General features: G+C 34.0%; 1 protein-coding gene across 2 annotated transcripts in view; it reads right to left on the bottom strand.

Annotated features, from left to right (window-relative positions):
• Window positions 1-7,772: 7,772 nt before the first annotated feature.
• The window catches only part of Dhx15 (DEAH-box helicase 15), a 190,238-nt gene continuing 178,090 nt past the window's right edge, over window positions 7,773-19,920 (bottom strand). For both annotated transcript variants that reach the window (XM_090377960.1, XM_090377959.1), the window contains 3 exons: window positions 18,853-19,043; window positions 14,544-14,713; window positions 7,773-8,193 (listed from right to left, as the gene is read on the bottom strand). In XM_090377960.1, the coding sequence (XP_090234086.1) occupies window positions 8,073-8,193; window positions 14,544-14,713; window positions 18,853-19,043 (482 nt within the window). In that variant the 3' untranslated portion in view covers window positions 7,773-8,072. The remainder of the gene's footprint in view (window positions 8,194-14,543; window positions 14,714-18,852; window positions 19,044-19,920) is intronic.

The following is a 19,920-nucleotide window of genomic DNA, read 5'->3' on the forward strand; positions in this document are numbered from 1 at the left end:
GGCACACATCCGCTTGTTGTTGACCGGAATCGATTCGCTTCAAAACGTCTAATTTAATTTTCAAATTCAGTCTTTTTCTTACATTTATAGTCTTCGTACTGCGCCCAGACGTTGTTGCATTTTCATTCCTGTCGGTCATTATTAGCTCTTCGAAAATATAACTGCGTTGGTTGAATTAATTATGATACAATGTTCAAGTAAACTGTCCGTTACGCACGATGTCTAATACTGTACTGAGTGATGACTAACTAGACTTCGGATAAATGCATATAACGCAAATATTACAAGCGATATATTTGATCATTTTTTAAAATGTTGATCTCGGAACTACGTAACAAGTGACTGTACTTAAATTAGCGTGAGAGAAAATTTCACTGAGCGTGGGAAAATTGCTCAAGTCGGCGTGGGAAACGTTTTAATGCTGTTTTGCTATTCATTTTCAAGCTATCGACTCCATCAAATGAAACGATTTCGTTAAATATGTCAAAAATGTAATCTGTAAAAGAGCGTTATAGCGATCTGTGACAGCGTTATAGTCAGATACGGGTTATAATATAAGAACAGCGTTATAGCGAATCAGCGTAAAGCGAACCGCGTTATAACGGGGGCCTGCTGTACAGCAAAACTTCATTACAATGAACTTATAGGAATGCACAAAAAATTGTTTTACAAGAATTACTTTTGTTCAAATATGTTCTTTTGTCTAGTACTGCAAATGGCATATCCTGTAATGTAGTATGTTTACAGTAAACACCTTCTGCTGCACGTTTCTTAATATATAGATGTAATTTCTGCATTGGCTCAAATAAGCTTTGGCTAATAAAAAATATATGAACTACAAATGCTTTGAAAGCATATTAAATGAAATGTTAGTGCAAAGCATCATTTTAGTTCATAGTATATCACTGAAGTAGGTGAAATGGCAATGTTTTTGTTATCTCATATTGTGAATACCTTCATGAGTTATCTGTGATTGCTCTACCTCAAATAAACAACGCTTCCCCAATAGAGAAGACTGATGTTACTTATTCGCTGCAGTTACAACCACAGACGGCACCATCTCGAAGCTTGTTGACCCCCTCATTGGTGGGCAGGTAGGTATGCCAGTGTACACTGAGTGACAATCCAGTTATGAAGTTTAATTTCACAATATGAGATGCTAGACAGACTGTGTGGGATAGTAAAATTCTAAAAAGGGTTTAGGGCCGAAGGCCTCAGACTACAGGAAATTTACTAGATGAACAAGTTATGCAAATCATCATTTTAGTTTGTAGTAAATCACCGAAATAAGTGACCTACCCACCCAACGATGAGAGGCCAACAAGCCTCAAAATGGTGCTGCTCAGGTGGAGGTATCTTCTGAGAATAAGCAACATTTGTCTTCTCTATTGGGGAAACTGCTTATTCGAGGTAGCACAATAAGCAACACGTGAAGGCATTCACAATATGAGATGTAACAAAAATGCCATTCTACCTACTTTGGTGATTTACTACAAAAACAAAAATGTGCTATGCACTGACTTGTTCATCTAGTAAATTCCCCGTAGTTTGAGGCTCTCAGCCCCAAACCCTTTTTAGTTCATTGCATAAAATCTTAACCCAACAGTACATTACCCAGTTTTGTAACATGAGTGGTATACAGTTTGACAGACTCCAAATTTCAACCTTAATATTTGTAAAAAGTAATTTGCCTTTTTAAATTGTGCTTATATTAGAGAAATGTTTAAATCTTTTACTAGTAGACTGCAATTATACTTAAATATTTGGTCATTAGAAATATATTTTTTTTTTTGGTAGTTGTTGGCACATAGGCTTCTGTGGCCATAATGCACCTCCCAAGGTTTTTGCAGTACTTTGATCCAAGCCCGAGGCGGGAATCGAACCCGCGACCTTTGGGTTGCCAGGCAGGCACTTTACCCACCCGGCTAGCCCGGTCGGCTTAGAAATACTTGTTAGTATCATAAAACAGAAATGTGAAACTATTCCAACACAACAAATTCATACAGCATCTGAGAAACACTTTGAAGTCAACATTTTTCAATGAAAAAAAATTAATATTTATGATTGTATATGTAGCGGGGGTTACTCTCAGGAGCGTAACCCCCGCTATTCGTGGGGGTTACGCTCCTGAGAAATGCCGCGAATACTGAGTTATGGCTCCCATAGTAATAAAGGTTCCGTTCCAAAGTATGAAATATATAAGAAAAAATAGTCTAAAATTTTGTCTATGTATGTATTATATGTACCTTCATAATATGACTATGTACATAGACAGTACATAGTGAATTGCAAGCATATGGCATCGAAATGAAAATAAGAAACAATTTAATATTAAATGTAATATTTATTAGAAATTTCAAACAAATCTTTCAAACCAGCGCCTTTGCTAGCTAAAAAACTTATCACGCCAGTGCTGTCACCAGTTTCGCTAAAGTGTCGATAAAGGAGTTTTGCCTTTTCACGAATGATGAGTGAACTTAACGGAATTTTATTTTGAGTTCGGTCTTCTATCCATAGATTTAAAGCCTTTTCCCCTTTTTCTAATTTAACATCACGAGTTACAGAGCAAATTTTTTCTTCCGATTTCTTGATTGATTGTACCGTTGACTCATTGATTTTATAATGTTTTGCCACTGAGGAGACACTTTCACCATTAGAAATTTTATCTAATAACTCAATTTTATTCGCTAATGTCATCACCTTCTTTGATATTTTCACATTTCCTTTGTTATTCGTAGCCATATTTTTGTACGAGTTAGAAAGAACTTGTCCACAATAAAGTCACTTTCTTCCGTTAACACACTCAAAAAAGTCTGTTTACACTGCGAAACGGTAGATTTATCATTTTTGTAAGGATATCAATTTATAAGCGTATAAATTAATTAAAAGCAAACAACGAAACCTTCCACGACAAGTGCATAACACATACTGAATAAGGAGAGAAACATCCACGCTCGCGATTGTCACAACTGAGCGCTGTTTTGACCGGGAAAGATAATTTTAGCCATGCCCATGCTTTTTTATGGCAGAAAATGTTCACGGCGCCTTAAAATTCACATTTTTTTTGGTTTCATTTTATATTAAATCAGCGACCGCGAATAGCGGGGGTTTACTGTGTATATATATATATATATATATCTGTAGTAAATATAGTATGGGGGGAAATATTCTGTACTTTATCAGGCATTCACACAATTCCTGGATTAAAGTTTGCTGGTAACACAAATCATAAGACAAAAACCATTTTATGCAATAATTCAAACATAAAAAGGAAAATATATAATGTACCATTGTGATGAAAAGGGGAAAAATAAGTGTTCTACTACACGAAGAACTGGATGTGCCCAGCCACAGTGGTGCAATGTACATTACTTTGCATGGCATCTCAGACTTTTAGTTTACACAAAGCAAATAACAATAGAAATTAGTCCAAACAGCAGGACATACTCCAATAAAAGGCAAAAGAAGTAACAACTAATGATCCTCAAACAGTGAGTTACAGCAATAAGTATTTTCCTGCAGGGTCAATTGCACTATACAATACTATTACTGTGCTGATTGTTTTTAATTTTAACTTTTTGGCAGCATTAATACAAAAATTATTTTAGTGCATTTCAAAATGTGGTGGTTCAGTTTGCATAAGTTGAATTAGATTACTAACTCTAACACTTTATGCAGACTGAGTGAGTTACTTTCAGTGTTTCTAGAGTAAAAGGCACAAAATCACAAGGCCACTTTTTCTATGATTATATATCTATTTCCAATGTTTCATCACTTTGCACATTTAATTCTCTCTCTCTCTCTCTCTCTCTCTATATATATATATATATATATATATATATATATATATATATATATATGAAATGTAACTGATCACAATCACTCAAAAATATAGTTGGGTTACCAAATTCAGTTGCTGCATCTTTTAAAATTTCAATTTTTTTTTTCTTTTTAAATTTCAAACAAATCCTTTCCTAGCCATATTTTACAATATGAAGTAAATAGTTTAATTCGTAATTTTCAGATAATGTTTTTCTTTGTAAACCAATACATTTTTATGGGTAGGTTGACTGAATATTTTTGTTAAAACAGCATTCACTGTATCATACTTATTTAATGCCAAAAATTTTATATGCTGAAAGTTATCTGCCATCATGGTGAATCTAACTTGCGATAAAAAGTGGAATGCAGAATAAAATATTAACAGCACTTTTTTGTTCTTAAAAGAGCACAAAAAGTTGTAATTTTGTAAATGTTGGTACTAATGATACTAAGAGTCGGCAATAAAGATTTACTGATGCTACTAAAGTAGTGTAGGTAGGCCAGCAACTGCTATTTGTGGGAAGGGGGGGGTTAACACAAATTAATAGTTAAACAGCAGCCAGAAGCAGAGGTGAAACTGATCCTTGTGCTGCTTTCATTAGGACATACAGCAGCCTGGAAAGTAATGTGTGGAGAATTACAGGTCCTGATGAGAGTTCTCATGGAACAAGCAAATATATGGGCGCACTAGAGCAAAAAGAGGCACACAATATATATGCTTGTACACCAATGCATGGAGAATAGCAAAGAAATTTCACAAATTTGAAGTGTAGGTTAAGTCATTAAATTGTAGAGATATTGGAAACATGTTGCCACCCACATAGGAGATGGCAACTTTGAATATGACAAGTACAATGTGTACAGAAAGGACAGACAGAATGGTGGCGGGGAAGAATTATGCTGTTGGTTGAGAAGCATACAGGATCTAAGGTAATGCACCCAGTTTTACTTCACATAAGCACTGGGAAAGCAAATATGGGAGTGGTATGTTATAGGCCAAATGACTATAATGAATAGGTATACAAAGGGCCAGAAAATCAGAATATCTTATAAGGGAGTACTTTCCAAGACAGTGACTGGAACACGAAAGTTGCCAGTTGCACAGTAGAACTCTTCTGGATTTATTACATGATGGTTTGTTACACCAGCATATATTAGAGGCAATAAGAGAAATCAATACACACTTCATCTGATCATTAGCAGTGTGTTCTTTTATTAGGAGGTTCTGAATGATGTTTCATGCATTCCAGATCTCCTGATAAAAGAATCACTAGGTGGATCACAGAATATTGATGTCAGATTTAATTAAAAACATTACTACAGTAGCAGGGTAAAGGATTTACTTCTGTAAAGGTGTTAGACAGACTGATAATGTTACCCACTGCAAATGCTAAATAGGAAGCATTTAAAGAATTGTAGATGTTGTAGTTTGTAAGCTTTTATACGCTAAGAGATACTATACAAGTTTTGATCTAAACAAATGTCAAATGAATTGACAAGACTAGGGACAGAGAAGAAAAATGCATAGAATGATTATGAATTTTCAGGGTACACAGAAACCTACAGTAAATTTAAACTAGTCTACTGTCGAGTTACTAAGGTAGGCTATGGCAAATTATGAAGTAGTAAAAAATTTTTTGCTTATGTTAGCAATAAGAGAATAGGGATGAACCACCTTTGCCCAGATGACCCTGTTCATGTTGCTCACAAAGTGAATAAATCTGCATTTACCTGGATGAAAAATATTAAATTTAATTAAAACTTATCAGTAAAATCTCTAAATACTATGTGGTATTTCCATTCCTAAAAGAATTTCTTAGGGATGGGAAAACTACTATATTGGGAGCACTTTTAGGGATGAGAATAATACTTCTAGTACAGGCAACCCACGTACACATGGTACTTCTACAATGCAGTTTCGCTCTAACGCGGTTTGAGAATTGATGGAAATTCCCTGCTATAATGTTAGATGTAATTTTCAACGTTTCCATTCCTTTTTGTGAATCCCTGCTCTTGACTCACTAGTTTAGAAAAATATCACGAAGGCGTTGTCACCTTCGTGAAAAAATATTTTTCTAAAGCACATTTCTGGTGGTCCATAAAACAATTTGCAGTTTCCGGTTTATTGGTCTTTTCTGTTAATGTAATCAATTATAAACGGGTAGTAAACTCTATTTTCTTGCATTTGCTATAGTACCGATAGCTAGAATTCTGTAGGTTTTTATGTTATTATGGTGAAATGCGTTTCCCCTTCCATGAAATATTCAATCATATAAAAATCAAATAAATTTTCAGAAACTAATTACCCCATATCTCACTTGTGCATATCATGTTCTTTGTCATTAATTGCTTATAATTTTTAGTTTTAAATTTTGCAATAATAATAAAAAAAAGTCAGTGAACAGAAACATCAATTAGTATGTATATATTAAGATATGTATTTGTGTAAATTTATTTTTATTTTGCTAATTGGAAAATATTCTTCCGATTCTCACGTATCATTTTAAAGCAGGGAGTCTACTGTATTTTGTTAGGAGATCCCTAGGTTAAGTTCTGTGCTATTGAACTTATGCTTGTTTGAGACCATAAAAAATAATTATTTCGAATCCTTACATTTAGATGTTCTAAATTATCTTAGAGTTTCTACTGCAATATTTTTACTCTTGTTACCCCTCTCTTCCCTCCCTGTTGGTTTATCGTTATGTTTAATTCCTTTTCTAATTTATTTCCATGGTTATATATATAAAAGGCATATTTTGTTAACTTTTGGAACATAACCCCCCCTTTTTGTACTGGTTCTTGGTCCCGTATAACACAATTTCGCAGGAACCAAATTACTGTGGTACATACGAGAGTTGCCTATATTCTCATCCCTAAAAGTATTCAGTATACAGGCACTCCCTGGCTTATGTAACACTCAACTTACAGAAATTCAACTTTATGCAAGTTTTTGCCGGCCAGTACAAACTTAATAAAATCATGGAAACGTATTTTGCATCTCATAGGAATAAATGGAGGTATCGTAATGTGAACCCAATAACATGTTTTTTTTTTTTTTTTTTGATAATTCGTTCCAAGGCCTGGAAAGTTGAAATTTTTGCTATACAACTAAGCTATTTATCTCTCTAAAAGGTCATTTTTATAATGGAAATTGAGCTACACTTTCATCATTATCATATGTTCCATTATAAGAATCAATTTTGAATGCCTTCAAGTGCCACATATAGTCTGGAAGCTTCAATTTAGGTAGTGCATTTATCTGTTGGAATGGGTACAGAGAAGGGCAACCAGATTATTCAAGGACAGCAGCATCTGGAATCTAGATGCTGCTGTCCGAGCAAACTAAATGATGATGGCATCCTTACTCTTTCTCAGATGATAAATGTATGGGGTCAAATTTAAATATGATGGTAACAGGATAGATATGTGAAAATTTGCCCTCAGTCAGAGAGTAACTGACTATTTGAACTAAAGTTTCATTGATGCTGTGGAAGTAGACAAGTTGAATAAATTTAGAAAATTTACATTAGCAAATTATTACATCGGATGGTGTGTGTGTGTGTGTGTGTGTGTGTGTGTGTGTGTGTTTTAAGCAGATGTAAGCTGGCCTTGCATCACTTGTCTCAACAAATATAAATACTAATAATTAAGTTACTCAACAATATAACCTGTCCTCATTTGTCTGTAACTTAACAACAAATAATAATGTGATTAAAAAGATGCATTGGATAATACTATAATTTATTTGCTCTCAGAAAGTAAAACATTTTGAAGAGAATGTTTTTATTCCATAAAATGAGTATTCCAGTAAAAATCATGGCTCATATTTTACAGGTCTTGGTTAACAAGTTGGGAAAAAAAAACACAATAATAAAAATAAAACCTTTTCAACATTTGACATGACAGTTAAAATAACTGCAATTTATATATGCAAAGTTCTGTCTTTCCCTCTTCACGTACACTATTAGGTAGCAAATATCTCTTAGAGATGGTATAAATAATAAATGAGACATGGACTGTTCACTGAGTATGAAAATTTTTACATTTACTTGAAACGAACTCATCACTCTGCAAGGGGATGGGGGGGGGTCAAAATTGCAGCATAAACTCACTCCAGCCATATATACATAACATGAGGCCAATATATATATAATAATAATAAAAAAAATTACCTTCTTCTGAATGAGACAAATAAATTTATATCAAAAACAATTCTTTATTATCTAAATACATGAGAGCTTGCGAAATTCTTAGAAACCCTCTTGGTATTGCCGTGACTCTAGTTTGTTGATGATAAGCTCTAACTGTCTCTTTGCTTCGCATTGTGGAAAATTACCCATGTCATAATAATTGGTTGCTATCTTCACAAGCCTTCAAAAATAATAAGGTAATGAATTTAATATATTTTTAGTGTCATGACACATGACTAATAATAAAATAAAAATTAATAAGCACATACTATATGGTAAAGCAAAACAAGTTCATGATCCTGGTTTTTGCACCCCTGTTACTGACAAGGCTGCAAAAATTTTAATTATCTTTAACTAGTTTAATTAGTTTTAACCATTATTTTAAATTTATTCAATTTTGGCTGTTTATTATGAATGCAACCTAAGTTTTCTATGCAGCATGTATTTAGACAGGTATGTGATGTAAATTAGCAATACTTAATATAAATCTTATAAAACATGTGAATATCTTCAGTTATTAACTTGAGGTTTTCTTCTAATCACAGTTTTAGGACCCAGGGTAGTGTTTCTACAAATGGTGGAATAAGTATGATGAATTTAAATGAATCATTAGCTTCGTGGGTTAATTCCATTAAAACATAACTACAGTTAAAAAAAAACCAAAAAACAGTTACTCCAGGTAAATATCACGGAGTAACAATTTTTTTAATTTCAATTATATCTTAAAGTACGACGAGAATCATCATAATCGCCATTTGCAGAAATGTCTAATGAAACCTGAATATTAGTAATATTTTAGTGGGCACGAGTTAAGTTGTACATTTTTCATAAGGAGAGTCCAATTTTTATATGTTGTATTGCTGTCAGATAAGATATCTAAGTAGCAACCTGATCAAGAGCACTAGCTTTTCTCTCTCTCCGTGGTCACAAACTAACAGGGCATACACTTAAACTTGTTCTTTAGTGAAAGATTATAGCTACTTGATCAAACTTATTCTTCATTTATTGGAACTAGGGTACTGGAGTACATAAATATTCAGATAAAATGAATAATTAGCAAGTGATACAAATCCTATGATGTAAATACAGTAAAGGCTAGCATTAATAGATTAATACACTCTGGAAATAATAACTGTATCTACTGAATCAGCCTTTTTGTCTGTATGGCACCACATGTTACCATCAGTTAAAATATTTTAGCAAAGTAAATTTAACTCACAGCTAATGAAAAGGCTAACTTTGTTGAAGTTTATCACTACTATATCAGATAAAACAATCAAAAATAACCTATGAAGTATTTTTGTTCTTTACGACCACTGAAGTAACTGTTGGAATATTATACATGAAATGAGTTCATAGTTCCTGCAGTTACGAAGCAACAGTAAGCAAATCTAAATTATGATGTTAGAAAGTGTCCAGTGCATAAATGAAATTTATGTACCAGACAAGAAATTTTTTTTCAAGTGAGCTTTGCTTATAACACTGTAATCCAATCAGAATCAACAAGAGTGGTTAAAATTTTTCCATTACAGTATTGTACTGCAGCCTCCACAAGGTACAGGTACTCAAAATTAATCTGCAATTTGATGATTACATTTTTCATATTCATAATGGCACATAAGAAGGGTAATGAGAGAAAGTGTAAATCTGAGTGTTCCTGATAAATTAAACCTAACTGTTGCGGGGGAGGAAGGTTTTCACAATAAAGAACAAAAAGCTCCAGCACTTTGCTGAAGTTTTATGTTGCTCGTAAGAAACATGAGAATAATTAAAAGGTTTGTTGTTGTTTGTTTTTTCTTTTCTAGCTTCTTTCACTATATTATGCCTTTAAATCTACACTGCCTATTTGAATTTTAAACTCTAAATGCTCTACTCTATATTTGATAATAGAAGTTTAAGTGTTTATCAGGATTTGCACTGTCCCCAAGGGTATCCATAATGTGGTTGTAAGCTGAGTAATTTGAAGGATAGCTGCATTGTGTGTTGTTTGATAGAACAGGCAGTCCAGTAATATGTACTGTACAGAAAGGCGAACTAGAGAAACATGACCCCCCCCCCCAATGCAATCTGTGAATTTTTTCACACTCTGGGGGTCAGTAATACCACAGGAAATTGTGATACTTGATAATCATGCATAAAAACCGTCAAAATTAATCTTCGACTGGAGAAACAGGTTTTGCAACTGTATACCTAGTGGCTTGTTGAATGCCAGTTTGTAACTATATAAAGTTTCTCATTTTGTATCATAATACAATCTAACATTTTGTATCATAATACAATCCTGTTCTGGATGACTGAATTTTTACAGCATTTCCAGAATTCAGTAAGATCTTTTGTCTATTTATATGGAGAGGTGGTTTGGTGGCTTCAGTATACAAAGAGGATCCAGCCATTTTAGCACACTTTTTTTCAGTAGAATCATAAATTGGTGCACCATAATTCGGTCTGGACTGTTATCTTAGACGAGTGTTTCTCAACCTTTTTGTTGCTGTGACACATTTTCATTAAAGATGCTAATATTTTAACACTACAATCACTAGTATACTCATATATTCACAAATGGGAAGTTATTTCTGTTGGGTATATTTAATAATACACTTAATATTTGTATAGTATAGGTGAACAGATCTATGCTAGGAGTCAAAATGTAACGTCACAAGACTGCTGTAAGGTAGTCAACGAACGAATTTTTTTGTTTGAATTAATTTTTATTATAAAAATTGGATTTATTAGTTTTTTTTTTTTTTTTTTTAAATTTGCATTTTCTTCACCACACTTGAAGCATACTTGCAGAACACAGGTTGAGAAACACTGTCTTAGACTAAACTAAACCAAACCAAATGTAATGATTTGCTCCTGGTGTGGCAGATGCTGCCTGGAGGATGTTTAAAACCTTTAAGCAGGTATATAAGCTTTCAATATGCTATAAAATTTTTTTAACTTTATATCCACTGTTAATCCAAGAATATAAGGGTTATAAGTTGTGATCCTCTAAGGCAGTGGTAAACCCAAGCGGTATGCCTAAAAACATTGGTATGCCCCAACCCTTTTCAATTGTGCTGCGAGATTAGGAAAAATTCCATTGAGTTTGATGGTAATCACTATTTCAGTGTGCTGTTAATATCTGCCTTTTAACTCAAAGCATGACTTGAGTGACAAAAGATTGGAAACCACTGATTAGAGTATTCCTTGAGTGGCATTGATGTGTAGGTAAAATGTTGTTGTTTTTAGGAGCATTAACAACTAAGGCCATATTGCTCGGGGATATGCGGTGGTCATTCCCTGACCTTTTCGCATCTTCCGTATTTGGTGGTGATGTGCTCGAACCCCGGTCTAATCAAGAAGCGTGTGCTACGCACTGCTGCTCCTTCCCACCTGGCTACGGAGGTGCCCAGGTAAAATGTGTTGTTAAAGATCACAAAGAACTCAAAATCTACACTGATATAGCGTTTATTTCCAAATTGCAAATATGTACATAATGGGATCAAATGTTTTGTGGTATTTTCTTACCAACAACAATATTAAGTAAACAGTGCCAGCTAAGACAGCAACTAAGGGACAGCAATTATTATGGAATTCTTATAATTTATTTTAGTAGGAAGTTTTAGAAAATCAAATTTAGATCTAATCTGAAGGATTTTATTTTAAGGTAATTTTTATATAGTAAATAATAATATCCAAACACTTACCAACTGTCTTTTAAGGAAACTGTAGTTTAACATAATATTGTTATTACCCACATTACCAAGTGGGAAAGTCTAAGGTATTATCTTTTATAGTCTCAATCCCAGGGTTTAATCCCTTGTGCCCTAATGGTATCATTACTGCAGGCACAGGCTTAATGGGTAAAGGAGTGATGTCGATACCCATTTAAGGACATGTGATAATTTAAATAAAATAGAATGGGACAAAGTGAAATAAATGATATAATCTAAATAACATTGTAGGAAAACTTTACCAGTTAAGATCTGTTTCCAAGGTTGTTGGTAGGAATTGATATAGGTCATAGTCTACGTCTTAGTTGGGGGAGGGATTATTTGGTTATTTGGAAGTTTAAACTTATTTTTAATTTGGGTTATGACTATTTTTAAAGGTGTATTTTTTGATCTGAATTCCTTTGTCGTGGTTAATGTTATCAGTGGCTCCTATTAAAAGGCTTCTTTATAGAGCCTACAGTTATGGTATCTGTCTGTGTCCAGTACTGATGTTACATAAAGTGCCCATTTGTGATCCTCTATGGAAAGCTGGGTCTGAATTTGTTAAGCTGCCTTTTCTCTTGTTTTGGGAGTCTTCGAGAGGTGGAAGGTCAAGATGGGGTTTTTAATATGTATTTTATTGTGGTTTTAGTATACATGATAAAAATTATGTTTTTTAGCAATTTCACTGGGGATGGTAATGGATTGTTTATCCTTGTGAGAAATATTTTTGGAGAATTTTTCTATTGTGTTTTTTTGTTTATGTGGATAACCACAGTTACTGAAGATGTGTGTTATCTGTAGGATTTCATCCTTGAGAACCTGGCCTTTGCAGAGGTGCTCTCAAGACACCTTGAAATCTTATTGAAGGTTGTATTTTATCCATCCGATAATGGTTGCTTTGCATTGTGTTTAAGGGATGACACCTACTTTTGTGTTTAGGGGATGATTGGATGATAAATTGAGGATAGATCTAGTAGGTTTTCTATAAATTTGTGTTGTGATGGTGTTATTCATTTTGCTTAGTAGTAGGTCAAGAAATGGCAGTTTTTCATCTTCTAATTTGATTTTGAATGGGATGTGTGGATGGAGGTTACTGATATACAGATCAAAGTTGTTCAGTTTCTCAATGCCAAATGGTACATATCTAATCCATACTTTTGGTTTAAAGGTAGATTTTTCTATGACGTTGTTTTGGAAGGAAGTTGTAAAGACCTCTGCTAGTAGTGGGTAGAGTGGATTGCCCATATTAATGGGCAATCCACTCTACCCATATCTGCTTACTGAGATTTTCTATGATCAAACAGAGCAGAACCAGACAAGCATCATGTACAACCATCAGTTTTTTTTTTTTTTTTTTTTTTCATTTTAACTGCCTTAGATTCCATGTTTCAATTTAAAGCCCAAGTCCTGTAAATGGCATCTCCATTTCAAGTGAAATCACTAATCTGTGTTAAGAATTCCACTAAACCTTTTGGCAAGCACACAAACACTTGATTTTTTCCCCCTTTTCTAATTTAACAGTCACTTTCTTTTGATAGCCATTAAAAAAAGGACATACAATGAATAGTAATGAAATTGAACAAAGAACTGAAAATACATGTGTAGAATTTTTAAAATGACTTTGAAGATACAAACTAGAATAACACATGCTACAAGTTTTACCCCACAATTTACATATATAAATCTGGTTCCACATGAATTCTGTGTTATAGTTTAGTGTTCACAGAAATTTTTCCATGTCATGATTCAGAGCTTTCTATGTCATATAAACATAAGAACATGATCTCAAAATCTACATACAGCATTACAGCTTTTTTCTTTGATTCAGTCATTTCTTTTCGATGTTTATTAAGACCAGCATATGAGAATCAAATAACAGTATAAAAAGAAAGTTTTTTAAAGTCAAACCCATGTTAATTGAAGAAGGGGTGTATGTTAAAATAAAAGCACTATATATATGTGCATGCTTCATTATTTAGGGTGAGGTCATTTTTTATATGTACTCAAGTATTATTTATACACTGAGTAGCCAGTTTAGTACTCTCATCATCCACACTGACCGATCCTTGGGAGAGAGACATTTGATCGTATCACACAGGCAGGCAGTCAGAAAAATAGTGCATCTGTATCATTCAGTGAGAAAATGAGGATGAACATGATCTAAGTGACTTTTAGTGAGGTTTAGTAGTCCATCAGATGTGATGTTACAAGAATCATGGACAGTGCCTTCCTGCTAGGGTGTTCACATATAAGTGTTGAGCTTAGTCAACAATGCAGGCTAGTGGTGAAAGTTAAATGGTATGGGGAGTATTTTCAAGGCTCACATTAGGTTTTTCGATATCAGACCAATGTCTGAATGCCACTACCTACTCGAACACTGTTTCTGACCTATGAATATGAAGAGAACATCCCTTTATGCTCGTATTCTAACCATCCGATAATGGTTGCTTTGCAATGCAGCATGTCAAGGTAGAGACCTTTTAAGAAATCACCTTGATGGCTCTAGATAGCCATCAAGGTGATTTTGCCACTCTTCACTGGCCTGCATGGCCATGGTTCAGCCCACTGAGAATCTGTGGAATGAGGTGGAATACAACTGATGTTTGCATGGGCCAATAATCCCTATGGATTGCTTTCAGCACCTTGGAGTCCACACCTTGATGCATGAGGCTGTTCTGAGAGCTAGTCACTATTAGGTGTACAAAATAAATTGGTCACTCAGTGCACTTTGTACATTTAATCCTGGTAAAATATAAATAGTATAATACTGACAAAGTTATTCAGTTCATTTTAATAAAGCACGGATATTACTGAGATTTCAAAACTGGCTTACCATTCTGGCTTAATATCTGTAACTGTACGAATATAATTCTTTGTGGTAAGAACGAACTCATTATATATAACCCATTCTGGTTTGTGATCAAGGCAAGTAGATGGGTGTAACTGGACAACCTGATTATCTTTAATTGTCAAATAGTGACCTGTGCGTTCTAAATGAGCAACCTGTAAAAGATAAAATTAAAATTTCAATCAACTTTTTTTTTTTGGTTGAGATAAATCAACACTTATCAAAAGTAGTCTATAAGCTCATGGAATGTAGTTTTCACATCTTTTGTCTAACATACAGGGTATGCCATAAGCATATATACTTCCACAAAGACATACCTGCCAATTTTCAGAATCAGAATTTATAAAACTAATACAATGGTAGGAGAGTACACTACTGCAGGTTCTTCAAAATATTTGAATGAAAACACTTCATTATTCTTTAGAAAGAAAGGATTTATTGAGGTGGCTTAAACTTTTCAACCAAATGTTATGGGATTTTCTTCAACTTTTATCAGTGGTGATTAATAACTAAAACAGTTTAAAATTAGATAAAAGCTTAAAACACAAGCTGATTATAAACTAAACACTACATTAACAGGTGCAAATAAAATCTTTAAAAAGTACTCTTAGTGGCACTGTGAAAACATCTGCAAATGTTTGAGAACAGTGGATATCATGAACTGAGGTGAACAGTTGTTCTTGGTTAAGTTTCAGACTGTTGCCTGGCAGGAATCAGCGAGTGTGACAATTCTGAATCCTGGAATATTTGATTTGAGGGTACTGTTATTCACTGTAGTAATTGATGAACATTCACACGAAAGTTGGGGGGGGGGGTCTATAAAAGAGCACAAAAGTGCCTTACCCTGAAATAATTACTTAACATATTCAAGCTGGTTTGCAAACTGCACATTTATCCACACATGCAGGAAATTCACCCCAATGCACTTGATCCGAAAATGAGAGCTGGTGTGATTTCATGCTTAGAGTGAAACACTGGTGGATTGCACTGCCAGATAAACCATCACTGATGTAACAGCTATTGTAATATAGCTTCATGCATATCATTACACATTTGACGCCTGTCACGATCACTTCTCGAAGATTGTTCAGAAAGTAAAAGACCATTAGAGACAACTTCCTTGAAAATCGCAGTGACCCAATGGTGGGTTGTTCTGCCAAAACACATTGATACAATTAGCAGAGAGACCGCAGAGTGCCTGCATATCTTTTTTGTGTAGAAAAGATAAGCAGGGACTGTGAACCTAAGCTGAAATACTCCTACCAATCAAAGTTGTTAATCTACACACAATTTACTGTTTATTCATTACCAATATTATAGATTTTGTGGGGCAAGCAGATTACTATGCAGATCCGTGCTTGTCTACCTGTGAAACAGAATTGGTAAAACAGAAGTATACAACTATTCTTCAAGCTTATTATTATTTTTTTAAAATAGAGACTGAATTCTGCCACTGACAATCAACTGTAGAAAATGAGTAAACTGTTAGTAAAACTAATATCAAACTTTCAAAAAGCTGTATTTCCAGGAAGTGATCTTATTGTTCCCTGGTGTGGTTTTGGCAATATAATCCTAAGAAAAAGTCACAGGTATGGTATCAAAGTATATAAGATCTGCTGATCGAAAAGGCTACACACCAATAAACATGATGGAGAGGTAGGAGAGTGATGTTTCTCATCAAAGCCTGCCTAAATGTGATAAGAATCACATTCTTGTCACATTTATGAAGTTTTTTTATGAGAATGTAATGTTGAATCACTGTGGTGTGAAATAGCATTCAGTAAAGGGAAGATGATGGCAGGGACATGTTATAAGCCAAATGACTTTCAGGAGTATGACAAAAATCAGGCAACTTCAAGCTGCCATATCTGCAATATGTGGATAAAAAATACTCTATCTGGTAACAGGTTTTTAAATGAATTGAATAGCTGAAACTAATTCTGTCAAGTCTGAAAGGGTATAAAGGACTAATATCTGCCTCTGATTTTCACTAAGGAGCCTAACTGTATCAAAAAACGCCACATTAAGGGAACCAACAGCAGGTAGTGACCACAATGAATTGCATCTAAAGGAACCTATGTAGTCAAAGATAAAGGGAGGAGATTCAATTACAAAAGAGAGGGGGGGCCTAAAATGGAATTAGATTTTTCTTATGATATGATATGGGAAATGTTCAAGGAAGTCATCTTTGAAGCCTCATATTCATAACAGTGGTCAAATTACATAAACACCATAATTCCATTAAATTCCTATTTGTAAGAGCATTATAAGAAAACACAACTCAATCAATAAAGCAAACAGTAATTTTGAAGAGACAAATCAACTGTCAAATGTCACTTCTTCCACCACCTTGACACACACACACACACACACACACACACACACACACACACACACACACACACACACACACACACACACACACACACACACACACACACCAGGTGAGTTGAATAGATAATTCTAAATATTTACAGTTGAAAGCAAGCACAAACTCCTGTAGAATATTAAGGAATCGGACTGATATAAAATAAGTGATATAATGATTTCAGAGAAGTGGTTATTAGAAGCTAACGTGTGTGCTGTGAAGATCATGCCTGACATATCTGGTAAATTACTATGATGGTAGTCATTAAATAGTTGGATGCAGATAACAACTTAGCTGCTATATATCTAAACTTTAGTAAAGCATTTGATACTGTCCCTTATGGAAGGCTGCTATCCTCATGAGCCAAAACAGGACCATTCCACAGTACCTAGGAGTGATGTCACATGTAGTGCCTGTCATCATCAGTATGAAACCTATACAAGAGGAAAAGAAAGGACCTAGGACCCAACAGTTTAAAGAGGAGTGATTTGCAGTGCTATGAAGGTGGGGAGGGCAGCACTTCAGCAAAGGTATCATTTCAAAAGAAAAAATATTTGTATATTATGGTAAACATCACTTAAAGGACTAATTCATCTACAAGAGCAAAATTACGGGAGTGCTCATGGAAACAGAACTGCTCCCCACAAAGGCTGAGAAAGTAGTGTCTTCCAATACTCACAATTCACCTTTGACTACCACGTATACAAATGATTACACTGTGGAATGTGACTAATGCGAAATAACTGGCCCCCACGTATCTCTTATAGGCACAATAAGTAATATATTTTTACTGTACACACAGTGACATATCAGGAAATTAACATGTTTTACGCAATGAAAAAACTGGAATTTCCCAGCAGTGAAATAATACCAAAATTTTCTATCAACCAGTAAAGTCACCCGAACTTTAAAACTTCTCTATTTGACAGATGCAGGTAGTTCCAAACTACAAAGGAACTTTATTTTTTAATTCTTCAAATAGGAAACAGAATGTGCAATGAACATCCAGCATGGATGTTCATTGCACTCTTACATGTTCAATGAACATGTAAGAATGTCCACTGCACATCCAGCAAGTTTTATTTGCAAATAAAACTCTCTTCTTAATAGTAGGCATCTATTTCATATCAAAAATATAGAAAAAAGGATGGAGTCATTGTTATTTTAGAAAAATTAATTTGTAGGTGACGAAATAAACGTTTTTGCTATGTTGCTGACAAGCACTGTTTGATGTGGCCTGAGGTGACAAATTTTTGAATTTTTACTTTACTGATACAAATTTTAAAATAATCTGTTTTAAGGTTGCAATAGAAAAGAGCAGCATAAAATGAACTGATACCTGAAAGATGCCGGATAAGGATACTGCTTGTGGAAAAATATACGATATATATCTGAACTGTCTGAATGGCTTCCCGGACTTTTCTTCCAAATTTATAGCAACAAGGTATGTTTTTGTTATTAATATTCTTAAATATGCATGTCATTATATAGTTTTAAAGTTCTCTGCTGTGTTTATTTATTTATTTATTTTTTTGTTTAATTTAGTATTGGCTAATGCAAAATCTTTGCATGACCTGGTTGAAGGTGACTCCTGAGCTCCATGCAACTTTGCAAATAGACTACCACATCACTTGTAGTGACATGGTAATCTCTTTGAAAAAAATTTAAAGTAATCTAATTTTCTTTAACAAATTCCCTTAAAAAATGAAACACATTTAAACTAATCTTTCTTTTAACAACACACATAACAAAATACCTAATAACCAGTAACAGCAATGATGCAATAAATACAACCATAAAACTTCTAAATCTGAAGAGTTGGCAGGTATGCACAGGTGTATTTCCATTCCCTAAATAATCTTTAAGAGATGTGGTTGTAAATGACTCTGACAAGCAAGCAAGGAGAAGTTTCCTTTGGTAGTTTACCTGCATGAAAAATCCTGCAACAAGAGCTTTCCTAATGTTTATGTAATAATCTTTGCTTGTGAATTCTGTAGATGTTCTTCGAAGGCTGAACCGATCCATAATGCGAGATAACTGTTGTCGTACATTATCCGCACTTTTTAGTGAACGATAATTAACAAAATTGTCATAACACCACTGAGGATCTTCATGATCTATAAGGAATTAAAAATAATCATTCGGGCATAGCATATAATCAAAGAGCATGTAATTAACTTCATCATAACAGTATGGTAAATAATTTTTATTAGACTTTTTTTTAAATAATAGTATTTATTAAGCTACTAAATTATCAATTTGAAAATTGTAGATCTCTTAAAGTACCATTTATAACTGACACAATATAATAGCGTAGCTTAATTTAATTTATTATGATACACACCAGTCTGGAATCTCATGCACCTGAGATTCCCACGTGTACCCAGGAGCATCACGGGAACCTAGTCTTCTTAAATACACGTGTTTACTCTCATTCTACCATTCTGCCAACTGAAGACATGTAAAACGAAAGCCACTTGTTATAGCTATCGGCCTTCTGTTTCCAACCGTATAACTAAAATCGTTTCAAATTTCAACAACTTCCTTGCGCACATTTTAATTCTGTTTTTAAATCCTAACTTATTCATGCTAACTTAAATTTAAAATCATCATCCAATTTATTCCAACATCAATGCAGATTATAAAAAGGTGAGTATCATAATAAATTAAATTAAGCTACGCTATTATATTGTGTCAGCTACTAAATTATCTTATGAAATATATTAAACCAAGGTCAAACTCCCCAAAATCTATATAATTCTGAATTAATGAGATATTCCAATGGTTTTATGCAACTTTTAATTCCACAGTAGTTTTATACATGCTGCTCATGAAAACCTTTGATCAATGTATTAACACTATAAAAAGTTCTTAGTAACTGGAAAAAACACCCTAACCCATCTACACAGCAAACCAATTTATCTGGTACTTTTCAAATACAACCTTTAATCTCTTTGATACAGACATTTCACAGAAAATTTTCTCTCTGCTTCA

This window comes from Mastigoproctus giganteus, chromosome 7 (assembly GCF_048544385.1).
Source record: "Mastigoproctus giganteus isolate SK-2022 chromosome 7, ASM4854438v1, whole genome shotgun sequence".
NCBI classification, from domain to species: Eukaryota; Metazoa; Arthropoda; class Arachnida; order Uropygi; family Thelyphonidae; genus Mastigoproctus; species Mastigoproctus giganteus.